Source organism: Opisthorchis viverrini, assembly GCF_000715545.1.
Source record: "Opisthorchis viverrini unplaced genomic scaffold opera_v5_144, whole genome shotgun sequence".
NCBI lineage: Eukaryota > Metazoa > Platyhelminthes > Trematoda > Opisthorchiida > Opisthorchiidae > Opisthorchis > Opisthorchis viverrini.
Genome location: NW_008751800.1, coordinates 9319 through 28179, shown reverse-complemented (window position 1 = coordinate 28179; position 18861 = coordinate 9319). Strand labels below are relative to the sequence as shown.

Genomic DNA, 18861 nt, shown 5'->3' with positions numbered 1-18861 from the left:
GCTGCAAGTTTGTAAGTTGAGAACTCACACCAGAGTGTACAGAGGTTTACTTCACTTGACTTGGAGTAAACTGAAAGCAATAAGGCACTGTGGATGGACTAGGAATTTTAATTTCAGCTTTGCTGCATCACATGTATTACTTGCGTTATTCACCCGGTTGTCATAGAAGTGAAAACTATGATCAGATGAAAATTCCACGCTCAGCGATGCGACCTCACAAACAACCAACTGTAATACATTCTACTCAGGCGAACATGTCACCCACCATCGATTTTTACAACTCACAAGACCGCACGAATGCAGTCTATGAGAACCACTCGAGAAAAAACAACCCTTCATACAGGTGACTGAAATTTTGGAGCTCATTCAGACGTCTCACATTTGTGCCATTAGTTTGACTCATACGAGTAGCGCATTTCGATCACCTGCCTTAATATTAAAAAGTGACCTCTGAGGTTTCGGGATACATAGACAACAAGTCAGAGTAACATACGAGGACTACTCCGCTAATTAGAACTAGTAACTTATCATAATTAGGCAATCACAACAGAACGGCAATCTATTTTCCGAGAGTAAGTGTGTAACTCAAACCCCCTATTCGATATGAGTGCGCCTGCACCAATATTAGTAAAAAACACCCAGTAAAATAGCAGCACATCCGCGTGATTGACTTGTTGGACACAGGTAGAAATCCTTTCACAACGTTGGGACAAATTGACGGTTTTCATCCAAGCTACCCCCGGAACTGATGCTTGCCCGTTGCAAGAATACGGATACCGCATCTAATAGGCGGGACAGAATCTTACATTGTACCAAACACGAACCATGTTAGTGTGTAAGGTAGACCCAAGCCAACTAGCAGAGATTTGCATGCACCGAAGTTTCGACAGGCCGCTTGTCGACCTGCATTGGGAGGAAATCCACCAGAAAATTGTCGTTATCTACATTATGATGTGAATGAAAAAACTCATTGGTTCCTTCATTACAGGATATGACATTGCGAGGTAGAGTTGCTGATCTGACGAATTTTTCGGTTAGTTTATTGGATCACTGTTCGAGATTGGTGCAAAATCACGGACTTGGAACTTACACAAGATGTATGCGATCCGGTACCTGTTATGCCAACTTTAAGAAATCCAATCTGGGCTAATTCTCAGGTAATTCGTCTTTCAATGTTCTGTTTCGAAAAACACTAGATACTATAACATCACATCCAAAATACCATATCGTTTTTCCGTTCGATTTGCGCGAAGATTGTCCTGACGTACCAAAAATTAAAACAATACCTCCCAGCAACATGGTCGCATTCAAGCAATAAAAATGTCAAAAGATGCGGACACTAGGCTGAATTAACGTTACCTAACCCCGGGAGTGCCGTTGTGTGGCGAACTTTTAGGAGAAACTGGCACGAATGAAATCACTGAGAGTCACAAAGCCTAAAAGAGGCCATCCATTCGCAACGAAAGTAATAATCTCGGCTTGTGATTCCCATGGGTAACGCCAGCCCGCAGCTGAGGTGCACTCCCGACCTTCTGTCGACCCACGCCTAGGCTTCCCAACGGAGCACAGAAAACAATAGTGCTAATGGGGGCAGCATAAATGCGGTCTCATTTCTTGTTTAGACAATTGAAGACGGCAGAGCCAAGGGTGCATGGCTGACTCGTCTATAACAACGAGATTTGTCTTCCGAATACGTCAAAATACGGAAATTTGTTCGATTCTTCGCAAACTCGCGGGTTTACGGTAATGCAGTCAATCCTGCATACTGTCCGAACAACGGTACAGATGTGGAGCAACGAAGCGGTCATGCAGAAACTTTCGCAATATGAAAATGGTGGAGTGCGAGTTGTATGCACGTTGTTGACAGGAGCATTTTAGGGGAAAAGTATACCAAAAAGAAATGTCAACCTCCAATTGAAAATGTCCTCACTGTCTAGTTAATAAACATGCGTCTGTGTAGAAGGTGCGATGTGCTCGTTGGACAAGCATTGTGCCAAATAATCATACGAAAAAAACGAGAAAATAAACGTGTCATTTGGTAATTCGGGAAACCCCAAAAACAGATTAACAAAAGAATAAAGAAAATCTGTGTAGATGAGGAGACAGAGGGACAGCTAGAAATGTTTCATCATTGTTCTTTGGAAACTCTAGATTTCTGTACATCTGCAAGCCACAAGAGTGACTGAATATGGTCCTCGGGTAAATCTGAAGGTAGAGTGCTTCGGTTATGAGCATCATTCTTGTCGCCCTGAGAACTAGTTCCAGCACTCAGCCGGGATTTTTTGTAAAGTAGCATTAGGCGACTGCCCATCAGACCGGATGTGGTTTCAGCAACCAACCGGGGAACCGCCGCCACATAGGTAGGAGCACGTCCAAAATCGACCCGCTCGTTGACGCGTAGTAGACAACCGTCGGCGAGTAGTGTGCGGACGATCCGCAGTATGTTGATCGCATCATCTAATCCACGATGTTGTTGTCCGATGAACGATAGATTAAGATCACGTAACATGGTGCTAAGTGTGACACGATTACGCAATGGAAGTTTATAAAACACTCGGAAAGCTTTGCTCAAGTTAATCCAAACGGTAGCCCATGAAGGAAGTGGGATTCCGTCGAGTCGACACTGGATACGCATGAATTTGCCCATGTCCGCACTACAGTCACAGACAACAGCACATCGAACATTAGATAATCCGTGCTTATTGAATAGCCAATCCTCAATTCGCGCCAAAACGTGTGGGAACGGATGCGCATTGTCCACCTCATGTTGACTTATTTGTGTCAGGCTTGTACAGAAGGCAGTCAAGTCCGGTCGCAATTTGGGTTTGCAATAGGCGTGGAATATTCCGATACACTTACGCGTCCGGGTATTATACAGCAAAATGGGGAATTCAATAATCTCGTGGGGATATTCGGGCGCGGATTGTCGGTGTTCTTGGAAATCACAAGTGGCCTCAAGATCGATTATTAATAGATACGAGTAGAACGTATCCGGAGTAAGGACAACCGGTTTCGGGAGTTTCATAGTACGCGAACAACTGCTGTCTGTCAATGCACAATTGGGGGCTTTATCGGGTGAACTTTGCCAGGCGGTTGGTTGTTCCTCAGTCAGCTTGTCAACCGCATCACTCGACGTGAGAAAATCGCCAGTTTCATGAGGCAGCCTCAAACGACCAGCATCCATGGACTGTGCTTCACGTATGCGGCGAACGAATTCTTGCAAACGTCGCCTCAATATTGCAACTGAGCCGAGTTGATTGAGTCCATGATCATAAAGGCACCTTCGCAAAGAAGCCAAGTTCATACAGTGAATACGGTGGTTGCAATAGCTTAAACGCTCCGACATGAATGAGCGCCACATCTCTGTCACCATAAGAACGCCAGGCGGAGAAAATGCAAGAGAAGAAGACGAGTACGGCAGTGATGCAGTTTCACTACCAACTCGAAGAGCTGGGTCTAGTGACAACAACTTGCCATATTTGTCCTCAACGGGACCTAAATAGACATCGTCGATAGAGGACCTGGCCAGTATTTCCTCTAAATTTGACAGTGGTATGTCGGACACAGAGCCCTGAGTGAAAGATGAGGACAATGACTCTGCGAGTTCGTCGTGCTGCCGATCCGATGAACAGCCAGTTGTTGAGGCGGGCGTACTACTGTCCCTATCCAGAGGCAAACTCGACATGTCAGATATGGCACACTGTTCCATCTGAGAACGAAGTTCATCATCAGAAAAAACATAGCAGTTATGGCGATCGTTTGTGCGCGACATCGGATGCGCTGTTGTGATGGGATAATTGTGATCGGTTGATGGGCAAGTCCGATGTGCAATTGTGGTGGTAGGTAGATAGGAAGTAGTCAAGCCAAACGACTTGGATTCATCTGTTTGAGGACAAAAAGCTGATTGTGGATACTGTGCACGGTCGGATTGGACAAACTGCGTGAAATGTATAGACTGAGGACCCTGGGAGAAAACTGGCCCAAACTGATGCGAACTTCGGGGTTGAGCACTGGCGGTTGACACAAATGTTGGACTGAAAACCAGCGTACCAGGAACCATAGACAGTACATCACTAGTATGCGTTAAGGGAGAATGGTAAGCTCGCGGACCATGATCTAAAGCAGAGCAGATAACTGTACAGAGGGGACGAATATCGGATTCTACCTGAGGATAGGTTACGCACTGATCTGGGACACAAACGGAGTAATCGTGGGACTCAGATGAAGGACTGCTACCACCAAAATTTTTGGAATATGAGTTGCTATCAGTGGAATTGAACGTAATTGTTGGTGAGATACCTGCACGGCTAGCAAAGTTGGTCCCACGAACGGTAGGCCTAAGCGTGCACGAAGCACGGGAAAGAAGGCAAACTGGCCCAGGCAGTCGGAATAAAGGACAGCATCTGAGATCGACTGTTGGAATCCATGTTGAGGAAGCAGATACTGGGCTCTGATGTAATAAATGAGATCCACGAATAACTTGACATTTGCACAGAGTTGTGTGAGTTCTGTTTGGCTCGGCAACTTCAAGGGGGTTAACAGCAGCGTCGTTAGTTGATTGTGTAACGAAATGCTCCGGGAGCAAACTCAGGGGAAAAGCAGGCTGAAAGGTACGAGAAAAGAGGAGTTATGGACGTCAGGAACAAATTGCTCTCTAGCTGAAGGCAACACTGCATGCAGGTTATTTCGTCTAACCCAGTGCTTCAGTGTGCAGTGAATATTCTAACCGACCAATACTTGGTTAAAAAAGCACCTTAAATAAAATCCAGAAACTGTAGAAATGGGGTGATTCTGAGTTTAAAAAACACCAACAGTAATAACAGATTTACGCAATGCACAAAAGAAACAGCAGGCTCTAAGCAAACGACACAGAGGGCGGAGAATGGATTAGACGGGACACAACAAGAGAGAGCAAGTAGACACCACTGAACAGAAAAGCCATCGAAAAGGATAGGTGACATAAGAAATCAAAGTCAATATATGCAACCCTGACTGAAATCATTTTCCTGAATGGTGGGCTTCACAAACATGCGGCCAAATAGATCAAGGGCAAAACGAACGTGTCAACAGAGTCCGAGCGGTGCTGTCTGTGACGCTCACTCAAAAACCCATCAACAGACTAATCACAAAATAACGAACACTTGGAAATCTGCATCCTTTGAAATAAAGTAGGCATTGGCTTCGTATCCTAACAAGTAAGTTACCCTACTCAGCGCCTTCAGCTAACCTTTCCATAAGGTGGCAACCGTGCCACCAATACACTGTACCTCTAATCTATCGAATAGTACGAGGAAGCTCTTGCTATTCTCCTAAAATGAACTTAGATCTCATTAATGTTGCCAGTAAGGTGCACATCGAAGCAGACGAAAGGTTCATTCGTTAGGTTAACTTAGACAGTCAAACCGCGTGGAACACGAAACGTACGAACGGTCAGCACCCACCGCAGTTGTACAAAGTTCCCACAACCAGCCAACCTCGAGACCACAGACCAAAGTTTATCCAGCTGTCGATGACGAGGATCAATGAACGATGACTGCTTCCTCTGTAATATCGCCGTAGCTTCAGTTTGTCTATCGCCATCATAAAAAGCAAAAAGCTTTACGGCCATCCAAACAAGACGAAGAACGAGTGAAAACAAAGGGAAAAACCATTATATATAATTGAAGTAAACGCATGCCAGAATCTAAGGGACAGATGCAGTGCCTATACAAACCTCAGCTAACAAAGGCCCAACGTAATACAACAAACTATAGTCAGCTACGAGGTGATAATAAGCTTGGAGGCAGTGATTTATATCCCATTTACTGTAAATTCCCAAACTGTCGTAGTCTTTTCCCGCGGAAAACCCCTTGGACAAAACATCTCCATCCAGGAGACAATTCTGAAGGCGGAAGTTTTGTAAACTCTTCCTCCATAGAAACAATGAAACCTGTCAGAACTGTGGTGGATGCACCAAAATGGAGTTGTTCCATGCCATCCATCCAGATTCAATAGATAGCTGTCGCTCTGAAGAGCTTATGTCGAAATCAGATAGGATATGCTAACCTGTTGCAATAATGGACTGTTTGCGGTTGAACTCCATGTGGTTTGACCGATAATTTAACTTCGGACACGTACACAGCACAATTCAACGGAATAGTTTACTACTAAAATGCCGAATAAGGAACAAAATGAAACAACACACGATAATCCAGATTCCAAATAGTTATCTTTGGTTTCGCTGTTCCCTAAGAATAAATTCACTCTGTTAGCGACTCAAGTGTGAGAGACTGACGAACAGAACACGGGCCATTTATAAGGACACATGGTCTTCAAATAACAAAACCAACACATCCGCATAATAGAAATGATCAATGAAAACAACATGAGGGAAGAACATTGGCACTTCACTGCCCTACGACTGTATTAATTTAAATGGAAATCAATGATTAGCGCAAGAAAAGCTGAGCACTGAGGGAGCTTCACAAAATCTCCAACACCTGAAATCACAAACGCCACCGACACCAGTTAGCTACCAAGCAATCATCGCCATCATCATTATTGACAGCATGACATTAGTGTTCAACACCGATGCTTCACTGCCGTACAACCATGACCTATTTGAAAGCCTCATTGTAAAGAAAAGAATTAATGTGGACGGGGAAGGGACATAGTGCTAGCATACTACAATCATTCCGAGATGCCTACACCTCCAAACACTCATTCAGACAATCTGGATAAAAACTGACAAGAACGCCGGTGACATCGGTTGGCAGCTATACATTGCAGTGTCTCAAACCAGGCGCAGTGCGGATCACGCGGTCCCCATCCTGGAAGACGAGTAGCACCGACAACAACCAAACGTTTCGTAATCTCCATCATAGCCCTCTGCTAGGTCAACGGTTGGCCATCTCTCTGCTTTCGCCACTCTGAATCGGACATGGAAAGCAGCAACATCTTCGACAAACGATGGTTAATCATACAAAACACATGCTCCAACCAACACAGCTTCTGGTGCTGGACACATCCTTTATTGAAAGTATTCATTTCACAAACGAAAGCTCGCCTTCTATCTCGTTACGCATTCATGGACACCAACCCACATGAGCTATGATTCTGAGACAACGACTATCGAACACCTGAAGACGTTTCAGTCCGGCTGCTCGGACAGGCCAAGTCTCACAGCCATACAACAACACAGCCCGCACAGTAGCTTGATACACACATTCTAGAATATGCAGACGACATCGTTCTCATCTTCGAAGAGGAGAAGGAGCAGGTGTTTTTAGATGAATTGACCCGTCCTTTGGTATGCACTTTGCACCCAAAAAGTCCGTAATCATTGTTTCAGCCTACTGTCAAAAATATACCATGCGTCAACGAACCTACCACATATCTCGCACGATGGTGCAAACAGTTGAAACAAGTAACTGGGATTTTAAATGCGAAAAAGAAGTACAGGTTGGGCCCCTGAATACCGATGGAGTGAGAAATGCCAACTGACTCAAAAATTTCTTACGGGTGTTAGCGGGAAGAGTGGCGATCGGTAGAACGAAGATTCTGATTAAACCATCGGCATATAGTAGGAAAAAAACATTAGTCGTAGGTTTACTTCCGTTCAGTGTTGGGCACTTCACATCCTTCTATGCGAACAAATTTAAGATGGGAATAAGATGGTTAAAAATTTACCCCATCTTGATGTAAACACTCACACCGACAGCATTCGCTGTTCAATTACTACACATACCTCGAGAATATAAAACAAAATGACAGTAAACACCAATCGTTAATAGTGCACGTGTTTCACCACTGGGTATAAAATTTCCTTGCGCCAATAAGAAAAGCCCCATTTGGGGTACTTTATTTTGCTGGAAGGTCATTCTCTAGAATCTCGCTAACAAGTGGAGCTTACTTAAGACTTATTTATTAATACTATCAAGTTTCTCATTTCGGGTCATTAAATGCAGAGGTTGTGATCCTGATTATTAGTGTCCCGTTCAAACAAAAGTTTGAATTTACATTGTACTCTTCTTTGGGGTAAAATGGTGCAAGACGAACGAATGCAATCCAAAAGTTTTCGCACATGTAGTCGTTTGGGTCACCTTTTCATTTGAGCTTCAGAGCACGCACCAAGTTAATGGGATTTGACAGCGTTTATTGAAGCGCTGGCAAGCGTTAGGACTCTCCATGAGTGATGTGGACTGTCTCATGAATGGCTTGACGGGGCGGATCTCCGGTGCCCCGACTAATCAACGCGGCTGATGTCTGACGTTCAAATTTTTATGCTTGGTCTCCAGGTCATGTGTTGTTCACTCCGTGCCTGCGAGTTGGGTCAAACTACAGTAAATAGTGATCGTTTCACGGAGATTCAGAAGTATCGGGGCGATTGCATGTAACCGGGAATGAACAATGTCCAATGCGAACTCACTCATTACGTATCATAGGTCTGGTAGGCGCGCTGAACCACCTCCTCGTGGTGCTGATTGCGTAGCCCGGACATCAGTCTTGGTGAGCCAAGAGTTCAGCAATTCCAGAGGGGATAACCACCCTGTGTGGTTTCAATGTGCTGGTTACTTTTAACAATGTACAATATGAATCATCTGGCGCCTCTACACCAGTTGCAACCAGTTCACAGGAGACTCTTCGAGCTCACGTGTGAGGACAGCGATGTCGGCATTTCTGGTCCACCAATCGATGATCATTTCTTATCAAGGGATCTGCTTACCGTAGTCCGCCAAGGCTGTTATTGGACGGGGACTTCCTAAGATCACAGTCGGCGACTTGAGTTTGCTTGCGATTTTGGGTTCTCTACGTAATTGCGGCACTTTTATACGTGGTACATGGTGTCGAGTGTTGATTCATGTTATTGAATTTCACACTTGACCCACTACGAAGGGCACTTTGTGCCTGTGTGATTCCTGATTATGCTGGCGCTTACCACGCATTGAAGAGCATTTGACATTGTCCTTTCTTCGGTTGCTGAACTTTACACAGGTGTTTCCATACCAAACATTCTTACATACGTTGGGATTCATCTTGTCTAACTAGAACCGTTGGTGGCACGACTTCGAAGGAGACGCTTCCCTTTTTATCTAACATTCTTCTGTAACCTTTTCACACCCATCGCTTGCATTTACTTCTTATGTTTGCGACTATGCTCTTCAAAAATAAACGATAGCTATAGTGCACAATAGCTGTCGCAGCAACCAATACAGCTACTGTCGTTCTGACAACCGTAGACTGAGTTTGAACTGTAATCGTCTGTCCATTTAGTTCTGTTGAAAACAGTCATGTGTGTAATCACCACACCGAACGGTGGTCGAGAAAAATTCCGTGATATGCCTATAATCCGTACGGAAGAACCCCGATGATGCGAGCAGTGGGTTGACTAGTTGAGAGCACTACTAAGCTTCCATCGGACAGATTCACATGAATCAACAGTTTAGGTGCAAGTACTGGATCCCGAGGATACTGAGCACTGTATGTTCCCTATAAATAATAAATAATCATTCAGCTGTAGCACCCTTTCGATGCCTCACTACCATACCACCAGAAGGAAGCACGAGGGTTGGAGTACTGCCAGGTTACCCAAACCCGGACAGAAGTCGAGAGGCGGAGGTTGAGTTTGAACGACGGACCTTCCGGTCAGTAAATTCGCGCTCCAACCACTGAGCCACATTACTCCCTATGGCTACGGGGGAGAAGGTCGCCTCTGTCGTTACCTGTGGTCCTTCAGATGAATACTCGATTCTTTTTACTAAAGCTGATAAATGACATTATTAGAAAGTAGGATCGGAAAACATTCTCCGTCGGGTAGAGCAAGGACATGACACAGTAGCCCGAGCTGCTGACTGATAAGCTTTGGAATGCAGGCACAAGTCCAGAAACAAACAAAAACACAGATGTCCGCAAACTGAACGTTTTACTTAACGAATTACACGTTCCATTTCGTGCTCTAAACTGAATACAGCTGGAAACATCACAGATTTAACTGTTCTCAGTCAAAACATTGGCGGATGCAGTCGACAACACAGACAAAACAAATGAGATAGAGGACCGAATTCACAAAGGTAGCACAATAATGCTCCATGGAACTAATGACGCACAATCCTCTTTCCGATTTATTCTTCACCGATCAAAACACTGTCGTAGCTACAACCAGTGCACAATATACACATCACAAGAAAACTTGGAAGGACAGTCTGGAAGGAAATTGTCCGCTCGTTAATGAGCGCTCATTTTGATTTTATCATCATCAAAGACAGCAACATCAGTGCTGCCACCAACGCTTCACTCCCGTACAACCACAAAGTTTATCTAACCATATTCGAAGCATTTAAGGGCAAATAAGAGATAAACAGTTGGTGACGGAGGAGACTTGAAGCTGGACTATCGCCGGCATTCTGAGAGGAATACAACTCCAAGCGTTCAATCAGACAAAGTGTCAAGAAAATGACAACAAGAAAGCCACTGACATCAAGCAATTGACATTTCCTGCAACGTCTCCAGCTAAACACAGCTGGGGCAACGAGGACCCCATCCTGGAAGGCGTACAGTACCAACAACACCACAATTCTTCATGATCTCTTTCACGCCCTTCTCCCAAGTCACATGTTGTCCACCCCGTGGTTTGCACCTTTCTCAAGGAGGCACGGAGAACAACACTAGTATCAATAAACAATGTTCGGGCATGTAAAGCACAAGGCCGAGCCACCGTAGTCGAAGGTGTTGGATGTTTTCCCCAATTGAAATACCTGAAGCATAACAAAACACCCGTTTTCCAAACACCTCGTTACTAACAAGCTGACGCCACCCAAAACCAGCAACGCAATAGCTAAGCTGGGTGTGACCGTTTTGAGTAAACCTGAAAAGCACAATGAAAGGCGGCAGTGTGCAAGTGTTTGTTTGGAGTCCACGCTGGTATTCCAGAAGTAGCACAGACAGTGAACGAGCCTCGGCACAGAAAACTGACCGTGATGTGGTCCATTTGGATGTGAGACTGCTTCGTTCGTGAGTGCCCCGTGTTCAGGCAATTTCCGCTATTACAGAAACTGGTATTGCAGAGGAACAGCCTGTGATCGGCACACGTCTGAAGTAGACGATTTTCGTTGTCTCCACGTTTCGTGTCCAATCCAGGACGATCACCCAATCAAGCCTCAGCAGTCCTTAGTCTACCTACCTGGGCACCCACCCCACTAGCAACCACAACGATATCTGAGCTTTTACACCGTTGTAGGAGAGCACCCAGAGCATCATAGAAACTGTCTTTGGCAGATTCAGAGCTATAGTCAGTTGGGTTGTAAACAAACACAATAAGTGGGATACGGTGGACCCCACTTTCTAGAGAGTTCCTCACAAACGCTGCCTAACGAACCGCGCAAACGCGACTATCAACGGGAATTCAATCAAGTAGAGACACTTCCACTCGACCACTCAATACGATATCAACCCCGCCATAACAAGTCGCAGTGAAATCTGGGAGAGTCAGTGGGCAGTCAGTTCAATTGCAGTACTTGTGTTCTGTATCCCTGTTTCTGACAGACAGTATGGACTAATGCAGGAGGAATCCAGCGCCCGAGCAAGAGCCGCTTGTTGTCCTGCTTGCCTCGGTGAGCGAACATTAAAAACGCCTAAGCAGACAGACTTTCGGTGATTGAAAACAGGCTTTGAAGTGTTTAGGGTTCTTACTGAATTCGGACGTGCAGAAACTGTAAGTGAGTGCGATGCAAGGGGAGCAAAACGATCAGTTCTAGCGCTGAGACCTGCGAGGAGTATTCGAACTCCTGTAGGGGTGGGTTAGAAGAAGGGAAACCTGGGAGTGCACGAAGGGAGACGTCATCAGTATCATGTTTTTAACCTACCCGCTCTCCTGTATGCAGCATGGCGACCCAGCTGGCGACACCACGCGTAGGTCGATGTTACTTGTAAGTGTAATGGTTGTACGTGAGCTCGTACATGCCTAGGTAGGAGGATGATTGGGGTCCTCAACCAAAGCCTTTGGCCCAAAAGCCTGACCACAATGCAGCAGTGTTGCCAGAACGTACAAGTGTATCAGTATTTTTATGGAACAAATCGCCAGAGATGTTCTAACCTCTAACCTGGAGGGTAGGGAGGCTGTGAGTGCTGCACAGCCACTAATGTGTATAGCTCACGGAGTAACAAACCGTCACACTGTGATAAGGTCGTCTCTTCCTGACGGCAATCACAGGATCAACAGTTAGCCCCGTCTAATCAAGACTGTTGTTCTCTGCCCAAAAAGGTGACCTGAATACAGAATATAGGATCCCTATCTGGAAACGGCTTTTGCAGACTACATATGCACATTCCGTCAAATGTTCAGGAAACGGTACACACACGGGCGAAATACTACCTGGGTGGTTCTTCCCTTCAGAGGTGCACTCCACTCCACAGACAGGCCTGTTGAGGTTGGAATGTCACAGGAATTCACCACACTGCTAGCAGACGTCGTTTCTGAGCTACTCTCACGGCACTCGGCGGCATCGAATGACAGTCTCAGACAACTAGGGTGAGTTAGCAGGATTGTCCTCATAAACAAACGGGCCCCGAGTGAACAAAGCAATCAAAGGAATATCAACTTGTTACGGGATTCCTAGCGACACTTGTCCGTCGTCGCCCGTAATTCATTAACTCTAAAGCAGAATGCCGGACTCCGGTATGATAGAGATTGCACTGACGTCTTCATACTCTTTCAGGTGCTAGAACAAGGCCAAACGTAATCCTACATTTTGACCCAATTTTGGCTCCACTAAACAGTCTGTTCTGTTTAACAAACTCGGTCGGTATGCAAGCTTCGGAAGCTTTAACGAGTTCAGGTTCTTAGTGCGAGAAAAGCTTTCGCACAAAAAGTCCGAAGAAATACCCACTCTCACCCAACTTCTATTAAATCTCATCGACGACGGAAGATGAGGCGCAACAGAGTTCCTTCAGAAAAACAAAACTGTCGACTTGGAATATGTCAGTGACATTCTTTTCATCTTTGAAAAAACGCGCTAGCGTATTTAGGTGGATTGATCACGGTTAGCCCGACCAATGTTACCGCCTTGGGTGCTGCAATGAGAGACCTCGTACCACGAGCAATCGTAACACGAGGAGATCTGGAGGTAAAGTCGTACTGTCCTTTGCAAAAGGAGTGCGAAGGTAGTAAGACGTTTCCCTCAGGCGACCAGCGTATCCATATTTATGGAAGCAGCAATGCTGCCTTCCCTTGAGGAACGAGTATGAAAACGTCGGCCCCAAAAACCGCGCACTCCGGTTACCCAACGGTTGGCTGTGATCACCGGCGCAGTATGCAATAAGGTCGAAACACTTTTAAAACCAAATAGTCTGGTGCTGCTCAAAAGGTGCCCCTCAAACCGCTGAGAACGAGCCCAGATGTTCCATATTTCACTCTTCGGGCATCCGGTGATCCTGACGCAATGGCTCGTGGTGTCTACGGTGTGGGAGTTGCACTCAACCCCAAGGCTGGAAGCTGCTTACATTACTGTCTCCCAGTAAACAGTCGCCTTTGCGCTGTGCGGTTGTCTGGTTCAAGTAAGATTAACGTGGTAAATGGCGTTTGCTCGTCGTATCATCAAACTCCCCGGGGGCGAGATGGCTCAAGTGGTTAGAGCGTGAATTTACTGAAGAAGGCCCGTGGTTCGAACCCGACCTCTGCCTCTCGACTTCCCCTGTCTAGGCTTGGGCAACCTGGCAGTATTCCAGCCCTCGTGCTTCCTTCGGGTAGTATGGCAGGTAGGCACCGGGTGTTACAGCTGAACGATACTCACCAAGAGGTAACAGTTCTGACTGAGAAGGGCGATTTTTATCAAGATCTGTCAGGACTGCTTCGGTCGTCAAGAAGGACGGGTATAGTTATCTTGCCGGGTGATATAAATGCTCAAATTGGATGACTAAGTCCGGAAGAAACACAGTTAGGTGTTCGATTTGGAGTCGACGCTGAGGATAGTGGGGAGCGGCTTCTTCAGTTGTGTACAGACCATCGTCTGTTCCTGGCCAGTACGAACTTCCAACACAAAAGCCTACACCGAGTCACTTGGAGGCCACCTACCACAAGACAGCCATTGACTCAATTGGACCATATAGCTGTCAGTTACCGATGGAGAGCCTCAGTTAAGGATTGTCGTTCCTTCTGGGGTACGCAACTGATTACGCCATCGTGCAGGCCCGCTCAGCAGTTCGCTTTCCGCCAGCACTACGCGTGCCGAAAGACAGCAACTCCGTTCACCAACTTCGACAAGTTTCAGTAGCCGAAGGGTATCGAGCTGATCTGGCTAGAAAGCTACCGAAAATGCACAGTCATGTGGACGACGAATATTGTTTGGAGATTAAATGGAGGCGAGTTGAAGAAGCAATGCCCTCAGCCGTGGTCTGTCCAGGCCATCCGACTTGACTAAATCAACACTGGATATCGTCAAGATCAGCAGATCTTATTAAAGGCCATACCAGCAACCAGCGACAATCATGGCGAACGCAGATCCCTCAAACACCGAATAATCAGGAGCCTGAAGAATGAAAGAGAAGGCTGCCAGATTTCAAAGGCCCAGGAGATGGAGAAAGCTTCCGCTGCAGGCAACGGCCACGCCCAGTTTCAGTTGAGTCAATCAACCGGTAAAAAGGCAGGTGTCAGTGTCAGACGTCTCACGTGTGTCGTTTTTCTTGATTTGAAGGCTGATTTTTATTTTGTTGATCATCAAAAGCTTTGATAATGTCTGGGAGTTGAAGGAGTCCCCTCCAACTTTATATCCCTTACGAAGGCACGGTATGCGCACTCCTGTGGGCGCGTACGAGTATACATGAAGCTTTTACCTGAGTTCACCACATCCAGTGGTAAGATAAGACTGTCCTTTCTCAACTTTCCTGTTCAACTTTGCTATTAACATGCTGCTTGAAATTTCTCTGCCTGTCTGGGGGCAAGACGGCCCAAGTGGTTAGAGCGCGAATTCACTAACCGGAAGGTCCGTGGTTCGAGCCCGACCTCTGCCACTCGAGTTCCCTTGTCTAGGCTTGGGCAACTTGGCAGTATCCCAGCCCTCGTGCTTCCTCCGGGTGGCATGGCAGTTAGGCACCGGAAGGGTGTTACAGCTGAACAATTATTATTATTATTATTTTTCTCTGCCTGTCTCTAAAACCTCAGGAGTCGAAACGGTCCCGGAACGTTTGCACAGACAGAAAACGCAGACAATATTACTCTCCTTGGTTCAGATCCTCCCCAAATGCAAATGATTTTAAATAATCTCTGCCGCACGGTTTGGCATGCGCTTCACACCTGCAAAGTGTAAATTCCTTTTACGAGACTGGGTTGGATTAAACCAAAGCCTCATGTTTGCAGACGAGCCAATCAACGCGGCCAATTAATGTCTTTACCCGGGCAGTTGTGTGAGTCCAGGTGGAATGGCTGGAGATGAGATTACTACTCAGATCGGAGACTTTTGCCAAATTCCGATACCCATGGCGCCGACATGACGTGAGTTTGTTTATCAGGGGTAGAGTTTAAACTGTGGTGGTGCGATCCATATTGCTTTTGGGTCACGGAAGATGTCAGTGCTTGACCATCGGTGTCTCCGGAGCATTGGTCATGTTTGGTGGGAACATCGGATAAGCAATGCTGAGGTATGATATATGGTCATAAGAAGAAGGAACACTACAGCGACAGATGAATTACTCACGCTGCATAAGGTACACTGGTTAGGACATGTAATGCGCATGTCAGAAGACCATCTGCCTGATAGAGCTCTTTCCGCTTAGTCCTGTGGTGAGTAGAAGCGATCGAGAGGTGGACAGTGTATGGCCTGGCAAGGACGTATGAGAACACTAACCAATACACTTGGGGACCCCGGGACTCATCCAATTACACTCGCAGAAACGGCCCAATCGCAAAGTCGGTGACACCAATCCATCAAAGCTATCGCCTTCAATGCGTTGCTATCCTACCCCCGAACTAACTAAGCATGAGATCACCTCCAAAAATCCACATTGTCCCATTTTCTGGTTATCGAAACTACAGTGGCTGGTTCAATGTGCATGGTACATGGTTTATAGCTGATAAACTGATAGATTAATTCGAGCTCCCGATTATTCAATTTTTCAGGAATCTGTGTGCACCATCGTATTCGCCAGTTACTGGTATGTATTTTTCGGAAGACGCGACGGTCTCGACGATATAGTGTTTATTCAATCGGCTGCGCAAAACTGGTGCTTTTTTGAGCAATAACAGACTATGGTTTTAAAAGTATTTCCACCCCATGGAATGATACGCAGGCGGTCACGGTTAAATGCTTGACGACCGGAATGTGTTTTTTAGAGACGGCCTTTTTAACCCGTTCTTCCTAGCTGGAAGGCAGCATCGCTGTTATATAGATACGGACATTCTGGTTACCCGGAGAAGTAAATTAATGCCCTAACACTCTTATCGCAGACGACAGTAGGAATTCGTCTTTAGGTCACCTCTTGACATGATATCTCCCAGGACGAGTACTCACCGTTCTTCATCAGGTTCGTCACCGCTGGCCTTCATGGCATAGTTGAACCTCGAGAAACGGAGTTTCAACCAGTGTAGCCCGAAAAATCATCGCAGCGCTCAGGTCCGACCGGTAGCAGTTTAGGTTGGGGCCTTTTCCGGTGCCGAAAGTCCTCTCTATCTGGTGGACTTTCACTGCTCACCAAAGCCTGGGCTCTTTGTTATTGAGATTATGTGTGCACCGCCGCAGCCGCTGCCACCTGGTGTAGATTTCTTGGTATCAATGAAGACCAGCGACCAGCAGTCATTTGACTGTATCCGTGAAGTCCGACAGACAGAAACGAACACCGCTAGCATAACGCATTTCACATTTTGCCATGCTTCACGGGGGCCGTAAGGTCGAAAGCATTCAGACGAGTGGAATTTCCTGTTCGATCCACGGGCAAAAGCCAAGCGGATCTTCACCGCCCGTGAAAAGTTCGGTGTATTCCTCGACCACGGACTGTACGGACGGCATGTCACAAGACGGAAGCTTTCGGACACGCAGCTCGCTCACGGCAGCGATTGAATAACCTTCAAGCTTGACTGTGCCATACCTTGCCACCAGTTTTCCCTGCTTTAGGTCAACCACGGAATCTGTGCTCTTGAGAAAACCTGCCGCCTAGTATCGTCCACTCTATGTCCGGGCTGATCGGGAACGCGTGATTCGCGGACTTGTCACCTAGGCATTCACAATCCGTCAATCTTCCGTCGATATCCACCCACAGCTCTCACGGCTAGCGCGCACGGTGTGCATTTAGCTTGGTTCCCTTACCGCCTCAGCGACACCCCTGGTCCTGTGTCAATCAAGCACAGCCCCCTCTTCCGTCTCGGCCGTCTCGATAATGGCCTGTATGGTATCCTGCCACTGCGCTTATCGCAACCCACCCAGGAAAAGAGGAGCACTCCAAAATTTTATTATTTACAAGTGACCGGGTAGAACGGCATTGATTCCTCCAGTGGCCAGGCCTGTCACACTTGTAGCACCAGCTCTCCCAGCGCGCCTCCGCGATTCCGTCTTTATGGCTGCAAGCTGTTCCGCAAGTTGGTCCACTCTGGTCTGCAATTCGTCGACTGGTGAACCATCTATTTTCTCCTGCGAATGCAACGTGGGCAGTGGTGCCTCAGCCAATTCCCGTGCCAGATGCACCAGCTCCTGCACACTCACCTGGTCAGTTGCCCTTGCCAACCACAACTGGGCACCAAGTGCGGGCTGAACTCCTCCAGTGAACTGGTCAGACAGCAACTGCTGGCACGACACTCCGTCCAATCCCGGCAAAGCCCGATTCAACGATTGCTGCAGGTCGGCGAAGAACACGGTCGGGTCACATTCAAGTGCCATTATGGCCGTTTTGAACCGCCTCATGGCCTCCTGGCGTGTCGAACTACGCTGCAAGAGCTGCCTTCGCGGCGGTCCAGTCCATCTTCCGAGGGCCCTTTCTGGCCGCATCCAGGGTCGCCTTCGCCCAGCCTCTGAGGAGGGTCTTAAGCGCCGCCAACTTACCCGGTCGGTATCCAGTCCAGCAGCCTCCGCAACCTCCTCGAAGTCTGCCAGGAAGGTTCGAACATCCCCATTCTTAAAGGGAGGCGAGATGGACCAAGGGGTTAGAGCGCGAATTTACTGAACGGAAGGTCCGTGGTTCGAATCTGACCTCTGCCTCTCGACTTCTCCTGTCCAGGCTTGGGCAACCTGGCAATATCCGAGCCCTCGTGCTTCCTTCGGATGGCATGGCAGCTAGGGCACCGGAAGGTGTCACAGCTGAACGGTTCTTCTATTCTTAAAGGGTTGTGGCTATGGGATCTTCATCCTTATCCTGGCAAAGGCGCCAAATGAAAGGAAGGCCTTCGCTGTGGACTTATTTATTGGAAAAAACCAAATGAACAGTTACAAATTATTGGAGAGGGAAGCAAAACTCTCATATGCAACTTGTTTGTAAAAACTGAATATCCATCTACTTCTCGAACGCGTTTTCCTGAGCTGTCCTGGATACTCATTGACTATCACTCAAATGTAAACGAATGCTACAAAACAGTTCCACAAATTCCGTAATAAATCTCAATAAACGCGAAGCGGATTTATGGGAAAACGAAATACAACTCGCATGCTTCATCAGCAGTATCCACCGTTACAACAGGACGGTCGGTTTACTGTAGACAGCAGTTGGGGTGTGCCAGATCGATAATGTTGAGCCATATTAGTTCTCCGAATATGGTGGATTGTCATGTTCCTTGCTGACAAGCGAGGGCCTGAAGGATGACGAAGTATAAGGCGTGCTAGCACCATAGCATGGTCGGAATCAAGTTGTGTCCCAGAAGGAACGGCAATCTTGAATTGAAGCTCTACACAGGTGTGTGATGGCCACGTG

The 18861-nt window shown here is 46.8% G+C and overlaps 1 protein-coding gene across 1 annotated transcript; it reads right to left on the bottom strand.

Annotated features, from left to right (window-relative positions):
* Nucleotides 1–1579: 1579 nt before the first annotated feature.
* T265_14105 (hypothetical protein) lies at nt 1580–18071 on the bottom strand (the record flags this gene model as incomplete). Its single annotated transcript, XM_009172075.1, has 3 exons — nt 1580–4603; nt 17664–17885; nt 18000–18071. Coding segments are annotated over 3 exons (2769 nt in total), but the record flags the coding sequence as incomplete, so codon positions are not given.
* Between the last annotated feature and the right edge of the window lie 790 nt (nt 18072–18861).